The sequence below is a fragment of the Temnothorax curvispinosus genome, unplaced genomic scaffold (assembly GCF_003070985.1).
Source record: "Temnothorax curvispinosus isolate PA1 unplaced genomic scaffold, ASM307098v1 QBEX01008203.1, whole genome shotgun sequence".
Classification (NCBI taxonomy): domain Eukaryota; kingdom Metazoa; phylum Arthropoda; class Insecta; order Hymenoptera; family Formicidae; genus Temnothorax; species Temnothorax curvispinosus.
In genome coordinates this window covers 258,908-273,840 of record NW_020217983.1, presented here as the reverse complement: position 1 = coordinate 273,840, position 14,933 = coordinate 258,908, and the positions used below count along the sequence as shown (strand labels likewise).

Below are 14,933 nucleotides of genomic sequence, written 5' to 3'. Positions count from 1 at the left end.
ATCGGCATCCCTCGCGCGGATTTCGCATTCTGATTTCATGCTCGCGTCTTTGTTCCTGGTTCCGACACGATCCTCGGAAGTTTCTTCGTTACGGGGTCATGTCTGATCTGCGGAATTAAATACTACTTACTCGCGGCGAGCGCGTCTTTCTCGAGGTTTCATCGTCGAGCACAATTGCGTCGGATTGTCCGTGATGGTCGGCTATTCCTAACTTTCATGTCTCGATGTAAAGGATCTTTCTCGATATCGATATCTAGTTTTCTTTTAGATCCTCGATGCTCGACTTTCAATGGCTCATCCCGCCTACAAGTCGTACAATTCAATATTTAAATCCTTTCATGCAGAATATCTTCCGTTCGAAAGAATTTAATGAGAGTCAACGACGGTCGAGAGGGTGAAAGTAATTACTCCTGAATGAACGTTGAGGGTGCAATAATTTTTAAATAATAACCAATTAGAGTTAGTCATATGCAAGCTTTTATTTCTGCACGTTTAGAAATGCATTTAACATTTAACAGAAGATAGATATATATTTTATTGTTTATAATGAAAGCATGATAAACGCTTAAATATTTAAAATAGATATCGCACCATATTTTAGGGATTAGCGTTTCGGAACTTGACTTCGAAACACTATATTTGCGCCGCGAAATTCGCCGCGTTTTTATCGTTAACATCTGTATATAGTTGCGTTTATTCGTACCTGTCCATGTGTTTGATCGCGGTCTTTCAACCGGCAACGCATTTTGCACATCGCTCGACGATTGTATTTGCATACAAACGTGCGCGTTCGCCGACGTAGAGATCGAGCGGGTCGTTTGAGTGATCAAAACCGTTTGATTCAGCTGAAAATTGCCTCTTTCGTTTGCGTAGCCTGGTGCATCGACGTTGCAAAGGAAATGAATCAGCAACAGGGCTAACGGAATCGTACGGAACGCGTTCGATTCTTCGCGTTGCCGGCGCGTGGATTATTTTGCCTTTGCAATTCAGAGGGGTTTTGGGAAATCGCTGTAGTCGGAACAAATTAATCAACAATCTCGCGAGTTTCTCTCTCGAAGAAGTCGGCCAAGCAGATTGTTTTCTTCTATTTTGAATAATACGGCAATCTTTATTCATCGCGAAGCGGAGTTACCCCCTTCTGGCGCGATTTAAGTTTCTCCTATATATGGTAACCGGAAACACGATAACACGGTCAACGCGCAACGTGACCGCTTTTCCTCCGCCAAAGGTAGATAGCTACCGATACAAGTTAGCGCGGAAATTTATTCTACATCCCGAATATATACCGAGAATTTATTTGTTTCGCAGAATGAATTTTTAGCTGCAGTTTCCTTTCACCGATTTTTTTGCAGAGGTTTTCCAACCGCGGCGCGAACGCTTGAATGAAAGTAGCGAGCTTTAGCTCGCATGCTTCCCCGAAAAAACCGCTGCTCTTTTTTTTTCTCGCCCGAGGATCGCCCGATTATCTCCGACCGCATGAATTACGTCGGTTTTCCGCTTGTTGGAGAATTTCCGCCTCGGGTTTCTTCCACGTCACGGCTGTCACGGGAATGTCGTGTTCGAGCTAAGCGTAGGGGAGGAGAACCGAGTAATTTGACGAGTAAGAATCTCGGGCATTCAGGTACTTTTTTCTGTCGTTAGCGAATACAAAGATTTTTGCCGTTCGAACATATCACAATCGTTCGCCGATGCATTTACAGCTAGTTGCCGGTTGAAATTTTCTCCTCACACGTGCAAAATGTCGATAGAATTAACGATCCATTAATTCAATTCTGCCCAGCGAATCTTATCCGTACGTTAAAGAGTGAGGTGATAATAGATATCAGAAAAGAACCCAACGAACTAGATTGGCATGTTCAATATGCTATCGACGTGAAATATATAGCGTACGCTACGTTCACGTAGCCAACATTTTTCAGTTACTGTTTTAGCTTCAAAAATTGAGGTAAATTGGCAATTACACGTGTCTGATAAACATCCGACACGTAAGGTGGTTACCGGCGGCACAGACTGTGCCGGCGGATTAGAGTTGTGCGGGATTGACGAAATCGCGAGGATTATAGCGGATTTAGAAGATAAACTTGGTGGAATGTTTAAACCCGATGTTTCCGAAATTTGTTATGAAGACCTCTCAGGCATTTCCCCTCTTTATCAGGGGATTTAAATCCTATCGTGTTAATGCAAAAGTCCAGGGAAGAACCTTGAAGATATCTGGAGGAGGTTTGTAGAGGATTAGGGAAGAGCTCTTCCACGCTCTCTCATGATACTTCTTTTTTCCCCGGATTTTTACGATTATTTGGGCAACCGAATTGACCAATTCTGAGCGATGCGCGAATTCGTCGTGTTATTTCAATAGAGTCCATCACGAATTACGTCGTTCCGCCGATATCGATTTTATCGAACATTTTCGCGAAACTTTCATCGTCCCGTAAATATTTTCAAAATTAATCCGACCGACTCTCGACACCGAATTCCGCGGACGCGCGACGCGATTCGGTTCGCGCGCGAACGATTAAAGGCTTCCACGCGCGTAACAGCTGGCCGGGTTGCAAACTCATCTGCAAATTCCTGCACGACGCGCGAGGAAAAAGTTAATTAAGGTCGACCGATTTTGCGGCCGCTTGCCGTCGTCGCGGCGCATCCGTTCTCTCTCTGCCCTGGCGCGAGTGAAACTTTTCCTCGCTGCCGCGACACGTCTATAACAAAGAAGTTTGATAAAGGAACCCAATCCCTTTGCACACCGAACCATTAATAATTTCGGCTTCCGGGACATTATCTGAAGCGAAACCCTAGTTATATCGTCGTCTTTCCCTAATATCCTCCAAAGTATCTTCCATATTAATATATCTTTTACGCGACAATATTATTTTTCAATCGATACTAAGGATATAGATTCAATTTATATAGATAGAGTTTATCGACTTTTCCAAGCAATTTGAACGCGTTTAAAAATTTTCTCTAAAGATAGCTAATATTATTTCTCAAACCAAACAGATATTTTTGCAAGTTTACGAGTGACTTTCTTTCTCCGCATTTCGCGAAGGAAGGCATGCACGTGTACTGATACGCAACTTAATCAAATATATTCAACTGCACTTTTGTGCGTCTTGCATACATCAACTTCCGAAAGAGCCATATTCTCCCGCTAGACGTAAAAGCACCGACGGAACTTTCGAATGGTGTCGGTGTTAACATTTTTCGCATGTCGCGCGTATTAAAAAAACGATGAAAATGTTCTCGCCCTATTCTTATATAAGTTTCTGAAACGCGAACGAAATTTATGGGACGTGCGGCATTCTCATAACGTGCGTTAAGTACCGTAAAAGTTCATTCTTACGTTAGAGCTCCTTTGATTGCACGGGAAACACGTCGAGAAAGAGAGAGAGAGAGAGGAAAAAAAGCGCAATATCGCGACAGCCGCCGTTTAATTAAACTCTTTTTTTTTTAGAGCTGCACAACGGACGTTAAATAATGGCAATTATATAATAGCCGCGAGCATCGGTATATTATTTAATAAATTTTTCAGTTTGACGTTACTTTCATTACAGAAGCTCTCGACAGTTTCAGTTTACTATTCATTGTCACGGGCGCAACGTGTTGCATGAAAGCGTCATAACCATGGGCAATATTACGCTCTACGTTATATAGTATTCTAGTAATACCGATCGCCGAGAGTATAATGAAAACCGATGATGTCTAACATTTAATTGATATTTATTAATCGCGAGAAACGAGGAACGACGAAACATTTATTTTATTCGCATTTTAATGGATCTGCCGTACGGGCAATTAATTAGACTCAATAACACCGAATTCATATTAATTATTATTGTGCTCCGGCGAGGGATATTGTGTTTTTAATTGCACGGGTTAACAAGTTGCCGCGGTGGAACCGAATACAAGCGACACGCGATAAAATTTACAATCCACACAACCAGCGCGCTTACTTTGTGACAATATAAATATCGATTTACAACGGTGATAAAATCGATGGGATAAGATGTGCGCGACATTTCGAGAATAAAGAAACTGGCGGGAATGAAAACGCGGAGGAGGTATCCCTCGTGTATTATTCGTAAAATTGACTGACGGAAAGAGGCTGATTCAAGCAGAAAACGTCTCGTAACACAAGAAATCACTCACGTCGCTCTTGAATCATTCTCCGCGGGCGGGGGAGTAACGTCGGATTCTTCTCTAACAATGCCGCGCGCAACAAAATTCAGACGCCGAGAAATTCCGGAGGAATTGGAGCGCGCCGAGAATTCGGGTGGCCTCTGGAAACGGACGAAGGAAAGTTTTCTGCAACATTAGTCTTACGGCAATGTTAATTTTGTTGCATTCATATTTGATCAGAATGGTTCCTGAAAAAAAATTGCCAAGTGTCAAACTCGCGAGAGGTGTAGTATTTATCAAATATATGACGTAACGGTCGTGCTTTTTGTCAGATAGAGGAATTACCCATTTATACGTATATTTTATTGTCTCCACATAGCACAATAACGCGTTTTTCCGATCAACAGCGTCCTAATTAAAATTCGTGGCGTTTTCCCGATATACATCCTCCTTAAACATCGACGTCCGCATTAGAGAATATTGGCTTAACGTCCGCTATCAAGCGCCGCTGAATGCGGAGAATATTCATAAAACGGGCATATGATGCGAATTAGCTGCATTAAATAGTCTACAATTTATGCTCGCATGCGCGATCGATCCGTTTCGCCGGTGGTTATACGCGTGCGGCGTGTCGTAAATTAATAGACGAATCCCCGAGCCCGAGCCCTCCGCGTTTTCAGAACCTTGTCTCGGAACCTTCGACCTTAATCTTATTAATAGGTTCTTCGATCTTTATTTGATCAAGTTAAATTTGCGCGAGATATACTCAAATAACGTTGCTGCTCGTTGGAATATCCAAAATTTTAATTCCGCGATTCAATTAACAACGAATTTAGTATTAAAAATCTGCGAGAGACTCGCTGCTAAATTTTCCGTAACGAGAACTTGCCTCCACGTTTGCTAAAAAAAAATCTGTCGTTAAAATTAAGGTCTGGCACCCGACCCGAACGCTTGTATATAAACGTCGGTCAACAAGGAAAATACCGGCGTCCAGGGATTTGTCATCGCGCGTTCTCCCCTTTTTTCGCACGTCGACGAAAAGCCTGTTCAGTGAATTAATTCGCTTTAGAAAATTGGATTGGACTCGGTTGAGCGTGGAGATTTTTTTCGAATTAACAATTCGAAACGCGCGCGGGGGTGTACGTATTTTGTTTGTCCAGCAAACAGTCTTTCGCTCGAGCTATCGTCGCTAATTGTCTGACGCGAGATCGACGAGATTAATGGTGAAACCCTCATTCTTCATTCGCCTTATGCGTAAAGAGAAGCCAAGGGATATAAAACTTTAAATTAGCCGACTTGGGGATCAATGGTGTTTCTTTGGGTATTTAAATTTGAATAACTCGAAAATGATTAAGATAAATCTCCTTATTCAAAAAGATCACTATTTTATTATAATATTTTTTAATATTAATTATTTTATATTTTTATTGCGATTCTGTAAGATTACTATTTTGTTACATATAATATTTTTAAATTTCTATTACGACATAAATAGTTGTTTTCCCTCTTTTTTCCAACTATTTTCATCGATCACAAACTACGTGAGGACTTCGCTTGTGAATTCCGCGAACATGAGTAACACATACCGTTCGCGCACGATGCATCCGCCAAGTCATCGATCGTGTCGTTGTATTATCGCGAAAAAACGCATAGAGAGTGTTCCATGATCGAGCTGGGGGACAAAGGACTCACGTCGCTAAATTCTCAGGACGAAAAACGGGAGTCCGCTCGTAAATTTCTACAACGTCGCTCACCGACGACGACGCCAGCGACTATGACTTGTCGTTTCATGCTTTTACGAGCGACTGGAAGGGAAACTTTAAGACTCACTGACGCGAAGAAACATCCAAGACCAAGGTGAACTCACACGTAGGACATTTTAAACATTATATGTCCGAATGTTATGCGTCTAATTTAAAGTAAAGCAAAGGTAGCGAAAATATATGGCTGAATAGAGACATTTTATGGATATATATTCGTAATATAATATCACGAATGTATGAATTTTTTTCTCCCAGTTAAATCTGCACCAATTAAATTTGTTTGTCTTGCAGTAATCGATAGTTTGCACACGTGGGCGGTATGCGAAATGAATACTCACCGAGTATGGTGCCAACGCTGTTGGCTATCGCCTCGGAAATAGCACCGTTCGCCAACGCGTCCAGGCAGGCGCTAAGGGCGCACGCACACGCACTCGTACCTATAAGGTACTCCAGCACCATGTTCCATCCAATAATGAATGCTATTAATTCGCCTACTGTCACGTAACTGTACATATAAGCGCTGCCGGTCGTATGAGGCACTCGTACTCCAAACTCGGCGTAACACGCCCCTGTAATCACACCGAAGAAGAAAAGGCATTCAGTCACGAGGGGCGAATATCGTCGACGCGGGAGGGACAGAGAAAATTATTCAGAGAGAAATGGCATGTCTGCGTCACTAAACTCACGCGAACGTTAAACGTGATATCGAATGAACAAGACACAAAAGCACAAACGATCACGTTTGGCGACAGAATAGAAAGGCTGCGTTTCGATATTCACTGCCAGTACTGAAAATCTATAGTATACGCGACATAAACTACAGATTTTCAGCACTGGCAGTGAATATCAAAACGCAACCAAAGTGTAACGGCGAATGTTCGTCGGGTTTATACTCTCACAAAAAAGAAAATAGCGGTTCAAAAACGCGGCACATCAAGATTAAAAATTTCACGAATTTTCACAGTTGAGTACACGATCTTGATGTGTTCGTTTTTTTTTTATCGCTATCTAAAGCGGATTACGCGTTTCCACGTTGTGGCGTGACGGAACATTGTCTTCGCCACCGACGATTATCATGCTTCGGTAATCGACTGATTAAACTTCGGTTCAACCTTTCAACGCGGATTACATCGCGGTATGGCACAGCAGATCTCGTGCTCAACCGGCATAAACGCCGTAATAATCTGCTTACATCTTTCCACAATTCTCTCTTGGTCAGAGACGGATGTTGCCTCTCCAGTTCCACGATATTAACGTACTGTTACGCAAAGCGGGATACATTCTGCGAATTACGCCCTACTGCTCCACGTCCTCCAATTTCGCATCTTTGTGGGACGATAACGTTTATCCTTGACGTCAAGCACCGCTCTCGCTGTCACATCTGTTACGGTCGACGAAGTCGCGCGAAATCAGTAAGCGGCAAGGTTGAAGAATCTAGTTTCCATTGATGCTAAACTCGACGTTTATACGTAGGGTGGTATGTACTATAAAATATGCCACCAAGTCTCTCTAACAATGAGAAAAGAAAAGACGACGCAGAACTTCGCGGAAGCGAAAGCCTCGGCTCTACTTTCGCGGTTATCGAACAACGAGATGTGTAAAGACCAGGTATATATATCGAGAAATCCCATCTCTTCGAATGCTTATTATTGTAGTTGGACGAGAACGTAATAAAATAAACATAGAAAGATAAATATGAACAATAAAGCTTGAAAACGCAAGAAAAATCTAAACGAGCTCGCGTCTCAGTCCGCCTTTAATTCACTTTAGTGCGGTCACGATACGTCGCTTTCGACTATTGCAATAGTAATATCACTAATATCAGCGATGATTACCACGTACTCCCGCGCTGATAGTGCGCCAGCGACATTCATCTATTAATAACGCAACGAATTAATTAAACAACACGCCGCGACACACCGTGCCATAGCCTGCCATTAATTGGCGCACGGCATCGATCTCTGAATAGCCGAACTAATTACAGCTTTACCCCGTTAGATCGATAATTACCGAGAGCGCGGCTGCAATCAAATGAGATCACGATCGATATGCAACGCGCTTCTTTCTCATGTACTTTCTATTTAACATATTAATACATCTCATATCCTTCCAGTTATAAAAAAATTATGACGATGATGCTTATAAGAAGTCATACCATTTTATATGCACATTCGATTATAGTCGAATCAACGATTCTGACTTGGTAACTAAAAATGTAAAAGTACATATACATCTAGTTAAATGCCATTACATTAAATAATATAAGCAAAACGAATAATTACTTTTCCAACTCTAGGTCTTCTATGTTTATTGGTCCAGCATCATCTATGTGTGTAAATTTTTGTTCAGGTGAAATGGACAGCTCTTCAATTATCTGTTCTGATATAGAGGGACCTATATTAGAAACCGTTATAACGTTTCTGAATATCCATACTCTTAACTCATGGAAATCGAGCAGCTCACATTTTTTAAGATAGAGACATCAATCAAATAATAAAATAGATTTGAACTAATCGTTTTTCTCAGCAAGATAAAAAGAAGTTTCACTTGATATCTCTCTCGTTCTCTTGACGCGAGCGCGATTCGACGAAGCGACAAATAACATGGCAAGCAGTAACGAATTGCTTCACGAGGACGCAAACCGCAGCGAAATTACAGACGATAAAAGGATCAGCGAAACAGGCGCGAACAAAACAAGACTGATTGAGACACGTTCGGTCCATTCATCGCCTCCGTATCCATTGGAAACCCTGTTCGCAATTTCGCAGTCGGCGAGAATATCGCGTCTGCAGCACGCACGGGAGACAGTTTACGGCGACGGCCGCGTTTAGAGCCTCCTATCGCGCACGATGAATCGTAAATTTCGTTTGACGGGTATTTTCCGCGTTCGCTCTGCAAGAGTCGCACGATATCGATATTCGGGACAGTCGGGCCGCTGTTATCGATACGACGGAACGGTCGGAGCTCGATATCGAACGGTAAAGTACTTGTAACGGTAAACTAACGCGCGTTGCAGCGCAGTACTTATGCCTGTAACAGTACCCGCAAAGTAAATGTAAAGCACCTCTTGTGTATAGTTTACAACTATTCGCGTCAGCTCCGGACACGGTTTTTAATTGTTCCGTGGGTATCTAATTTCTAAAAGACTTTCTACGCGAAAATAAAAGGAAAAATTGATGTACTGAAATATCCCGTTATGTAAATTATAATTTTCACATGAGAATATTATACGGTGTAACTATAACGGTGTCAAAATATATATTACTTCAAACGATGATAAAATTTGCCTTAAATATCTGCGAAATATGCGATTCCTTCTATTTCAGTTCGATTGGATCTCGCGAAAGCTCCTCGTACGATGCTCCGGTCACGCGTCCGATAACGTCGCGAACGTTGAAGTTGTTTGCCCGAGATTCTGCGGAATTACGCTTTTATGCGGTTTAAATCCGCGCACGGCGTCCTGGAGTCTACGGGATTCGTACGTGATATATGTATAGTGGTCGCGGAAGACGAATTTTCCGGCTCATATATCCCCTCACCAAAATCCATATTTTTGCGGAATAAGCTTCTTATCTGTGGCCATACCGCAGACTGTAAAGTCCCTCGAGTCTACTGTGCTCTGCTTGCGCGAGAGAGATACCTGACTTATCGCTCTGTCGAAATTGCCGGAAACTGCCGGCGAAGAAGTCTGAGAATCATCGCCATTGCACGATCGTGCGAGAAATGTGTTGTGCATTTTTATAAAGGGAGTTCACTTCGCGAGTAGTTATCTCGTCGTTTGATTCCACAAGCTGCACGTGGCGATAGTTAATTAGCGCTTGCAAACATTTTATTTATATGCCTTTTAGGGTGCCGGTTGTTCCAACCTATTGGTAAGCTACCTGATAGTTAAATCATATGTCTATCTTTGTCCAATGTAAAGGATAAACAAAGACGTACATATATGATTTAACTATTAGGTAGTTTACCAACAGGAACAACCAGCCCTTAACCGTATTCGGACGTGTATAAATTTGACTGCTCAAGAGTACGTAAAGGTTTAATTAGCTTCGACGGGGGCAGCCGCGGAACGGATAATATCCCTAACTAGACACGATAATGTGTATGACAGTCGCAATTAAGTAAATGTTTAATCGAAAGACTACTGTCCTAGTACATACGTCCGTATCTATCTAATCCGTTTATATCTTCGTCTTTTTCACTTAGCTTCGAAGTAGAATTGTAATTAAGTGATATACGCAACACACGTATCGTTATAACACGACATGTATATATTATTTAATTACAATTCTACTTTGAAGCTAAGTGAAAAAGACGAAAAATATAAATGGATTACATAGATTCGGACGTAAGTGTACTCGGATAGTAGTCTTACGATTAAACATTTATTTAATCGCGACTGTCATACATCATCGTGTCCAGTTAGGGATATTATCCATTCCGCGGTCGCCCCCGTCAAAGCATTGACATCACACCCACATGATACGGTCGGCACACACGTATACCTGTCCATCATTAAATTGATCGTTCGTAAAAATAGTCGGAAACTCTTTCTCGCCGACGGTTAAAGGTCACTTCCACCCTCGTTTCCCTCTCCCATTCTCGTCCGCACTGTTTCTTCGGGATTGTGAATCGCGCCAGAAATAAATCTCTACTTTCGTATTCCCATTCCGTTCATATGTGGACTGTGCAAAGTCGGCGCTCCGCGTAAGTGTGCAACCATCGCACTTAATAACATGGGATCGCGTGTGGAAGGCGTGGCTCCCGACGACGATCGCAAGAAGCGACTTTGATAGAGTCGCCGACCCGATCCCAGATAACGTCGAACGATTAAATTCGCGACGCCGCGCCGGAATCGCGTGTATTTAGGCAACGCGACCGATCTCATTCGATAAGTCCCTCTACAACACTCGTATTAGGTGTAAGTAACTCATTCCATGTAGATGCGAATGCATTCTTCGAGCATCTAGGTACAGCGGTTCTGCGACATCATAATCGATCCGCTCTCGCTTTGTCGTCGCGCTATCTCGCCTAATGACCGTCCGCGGCGACAAAGAACCGCTCCTTTTCTTATCTTTTTGCATGGATTCAGAAAGGCGTGATACCCACCGGAAAAAATGGAAGCAATGGCTGCGATAATGAATGAGAAGACGACACCAGGTCCGGCAACGCTGCGCGCCACCATTCCTGCGACAAGGTACATCCCTGTCCCGACGCAGGAGCCAACTCCTAAAGACGTCAGGTCCAGAGTCGTCAGGCACTTCTGCAAACAGTAATCATTTCGGAGAGATGTAGAAAATCTGTATATCTCTAACTAAATAATGATGAGAGAGAACACATTTTCAAATTAGACTACACAGACAATGTTCTAATATTCGGAAAGAATTGATTTACAGTGTAACTTCACAGTCAACTTATGAGTAAGATTTTTATCTGATCCATGTGCTAAAATAATCCCTGTAGTTTTTTTTTTTTAGGCAAACGTTTATTTCAATTACCCTGACATTAAATTGCACGTTGCGACGCGGTAATCTATTTTCACGGACTAGAGGCGGAAATATATTATTTGTTGTTTTATCCGGGACAATTAACCTAAATAAAAAATAATCCCGGGGAGTGATTTATTTCGGTATTACATCGGAATTGTTTTTCTTTTGCAATCAAAGTAATTGACCCAGATAAATTATTGTTTGGAACATCGTTTTTTATTTCATATCTCGCGCAACAAATTTCCTATATTTGATTTTTATCACTTTTTCTTTTTTAAAAATCGGCGAATTGTCGTGAAAAGATGCTTGACGTCGCGCAACCATTACCGTCGATCATAACTCGCAACGCCGGCCGGGGTCTAAATACGTATACGTAACGGTATAGTAAATAATGTAGCCCGAGCGATAGAAAAGAGCGAGAAACGTGAACTCGCGCTGCTGCCGCTTTACAGAAAGACACGATGGGGATTTTTTTGCTGCGCTCTGTAGCTGTATGCATCTTTGAGTTGCAGTTAGAATAAAAACAATTACCGTCTTCTAGTTGACTTCTTTCTAGAATGTCAGTGCCATTTTTGCAACTCGCCTCCGGTAGTTATTAATAAACTATCAGTACCGACGATTTATTTTTGTCAACGGTGCTCAAACGATCGTTTCGATGAGAGAAGGTTTAATTGCCGCGACTCTTCAATTTATATTTCGTCGAATCGAGGAGAGATATTATTTGTTGCGCAACAGGAAAAAAATATCCGCTGATTACGGAATGTCTTCCAAAAGCGATAGAATCATATCTGATTTTATTTGTTGCGTTTTATTCATACGTTTTTATATTTTATATTTTGTTGACACACGCTAGGCATATCGAGAGCTTGTAATGCCCGTCATCGGTTCGCCCACCGGATTTGTACACGCGTCGCGAATTTTTTTCCGGTAAACGAGGATAAATAAATTGCGCCACTCGTTTCGTCGCTCGCGAAATCCATCGTTTGCCGCTTTCGTCGAAAGTGGTGTACACGACTTCAGGAATTACGAGCGTATAAACCGACATTTGGGACGACTCTCTCGAACGATTTCCCGCTAGGGGACTTGCGGTATTTACTACGCGCACGTAATTCCGGCAACTCTGCATCCTCATTCGTTATTTAGCCTGTTCGCTTAGCACGGGAAAGGTATACCTACGCGGTATTGCACAGGACCACGCAACGATGATCAAAACCCGAATGTCCGCGCACGATGAGGCGATCGGTCATCTTTGCCACGGAATTAAGCGGTAGAGTTTGTTACTATTTAAATATTATTCCTTTTCTCGCTCTTCCCTAAGCAATTAACGAGATATAAATAATTAGCTTAATTGGTCATATTTTAAATTATAGGGTTTAAAGAAGCCAAAATAACGCAGCCCAAAACATTGTGGAAGATATGTTAACTTCAAAGTTTGACAAACATTCTGATAACACGAATTCTCGGACTATCGGCATTTTAATTTTGTCTTTTCTAGAAAAAGGAATATTTTTCTTTTTCTTTTGTATAAAATTCCCTCCGCGAAACTTTGTTAATATTTATGATTTAATCGTGATAGTTGAGGATGGGATGGAATAAATTCCAAGCTCGAATAAGGATAATATATTTCTCTCAGATATCTCTTTCGAAAAATTCCGTCAAAATTCCCGTGATCGCGCGCCAGCGCATAAATCAACGTTATACGTTATGCGTCAATGTTGCGTCAGACGAGGGCACCAACGCCAGCAATAATTCATGCAGTATTTGCATTAATCCACGATATTGCACTCTTCGTGTTTTAAACATCGCGGCGATAGTCCGGCGGATCAATGCCGGGCGCGTTCTGCGAAACCCGACGTTACTAATCGCGCAAACTGCATTTTCCATCATTACCGCTCAATTATTTCTCAATGGAAATTGACTAATTGTAACATTATACCGCGGTGCCAGATAATTTGATTCGCCGGCCATTGGAGACCTTGCAACTTTTGCAATTACGTGTGACACTCGATACGCGATCTCGTCCACTACAACGCCGTTTTTAATTTGCTCCCTTTTGTTTTATTAGCAATTACAAGAAATTCTCTTCTCTGTTTATTATGTGTTACATAATTACTTCTGCCATTATGTTTAAATTACCTTTGTGCTCGCAATTTAACGGGCAAGTTACTTTTAAAGTTTAAACAAATGAAAAAGAGCCAGCGCGCGATACGATATTTATTCGAATCCGAGCGTCAGTGGAGAAATAATTATCAGTTGGTATATCAAAAATAACTTATAATTCTCATAAATTATAATTTACAACTTCTATCCTCTGTCACATCGATCTCCACTTCAAGCGAATGAGAGTCTCACGAAATACAAACTTCGGTAAATAGCTTCGTTGACTGCGAGAGCTGAAACGTCGATCGTTACTCATGCTCTTAAAAGACGCACTTGATGTGTTTAAGCCTACTTGTCACCGCGTCTCGAATGATAATAACACTACGATGCGTGAAGCGGCTCGTACCACTGCCTGCCGGCTCGAGTCTTGTGCCGTGACAAGGTGATTGCGTATACACAACAATACGCCGCAGGAAACGAACTCGGAGCACTGTTTGCCAATCAACGACCTATCGTCGTCGGAGTACGTCATGCGCGATGAAACGAAAAAAACCGTCAAATATTTTCTCGTGTAATATTATAAATGAATTTTGAATGAACGGTGTCGATATACCACTCTCGTGATTGTAACGCGAAATTTATACGTGGAGTGTCTTAACATTTACGTGAAAATGAGTTAATCCATCTTGAATACGTTAAAGCGTTATTTTGATCCAACTGCACACATATATATAACTCATCTTTCGCGTAATATCGCTCGTATTCATGAAAAGCCCGCGCCGGTCGCAGCGTGAACGCTTGAACGGACGCATCTCCTCTCCCCTCTCCTTTCTGTTTTTAACGGCTTATGATTTCATCATCAACATTATTATTATCGTGGCATTAATTTCCGAGACGCCGTCTAGTACAAGGAGAGACTGCTTATTGTTAGTTAATTTTGTGTGATTAGTTAATTTCAACTCGCAGACGTATCGAAACGACAGTTATAATTATCAAAACTGATATATATTTGACTTATTGCTCGAAGTATTTCTGAATTACACACAAGAGTGCCATTTAGAGTCGGACAAGATTCGCAGCTTTTCGATCCGAGTCCGAGTTACGTTCTGTCAATGTAATGTTAATAACAATACGCGTGTCCATCGCCGAGAGAAACTCTTCGCGATCGACTTATTTTTATCCATGCCGAACATTTTAGCCACTCCCATAGCCGACGTGAGAAAGGAAAGAATCCACCTGCGCGAAGTAGATCGGTTATTGGGAAACTTCGCGGCGGTTTACGCGCGCTGCAACTGCGGCGGAGCCGTCTACCGTGAGCAAAGTAACCGACGTCGCCGTTGGAGATACACGGAAGTTTGCCGTGTCTTTCTCTCTCTCTTTTAGCGTGCGACACGAACTATCGGAACGACAAAATTACTGCAGCGACAATACCACTACAAATATATATATATATATATATATATATATA

At 41.9% G+C, this 14,933-nt stretch overlaps 1 protein-coding gene across 1 annotated transcript in view; it reads right to left on the bottom strand.

Moving 5' to 3' along the window:
• Positions 1–6,146: 6,146 nt before the first annotated feature.
• LOC112457744 (probable cationic amino acid transporter) overlaps positions 6,147–14,933 on the bottom strand; it is a 56,980-nt gene continuing 48,193 nt past the window's right edge. The window contains exons 3-4 of the mRNA XM_025020959.1: positions 10,986–11,139; positions 6,147–6,445 (exon numbers count right to left, since the gene is read on the bottom strand). Of these exons, the coding sequence (XP_024876727.1) occupies positions 6,147–6,445; positions 10,986–11,139 (453 nt within the window). The remainder of the gene's footprint in view (positions 6,446–10,985; positions 11,140–14,933) is intronic.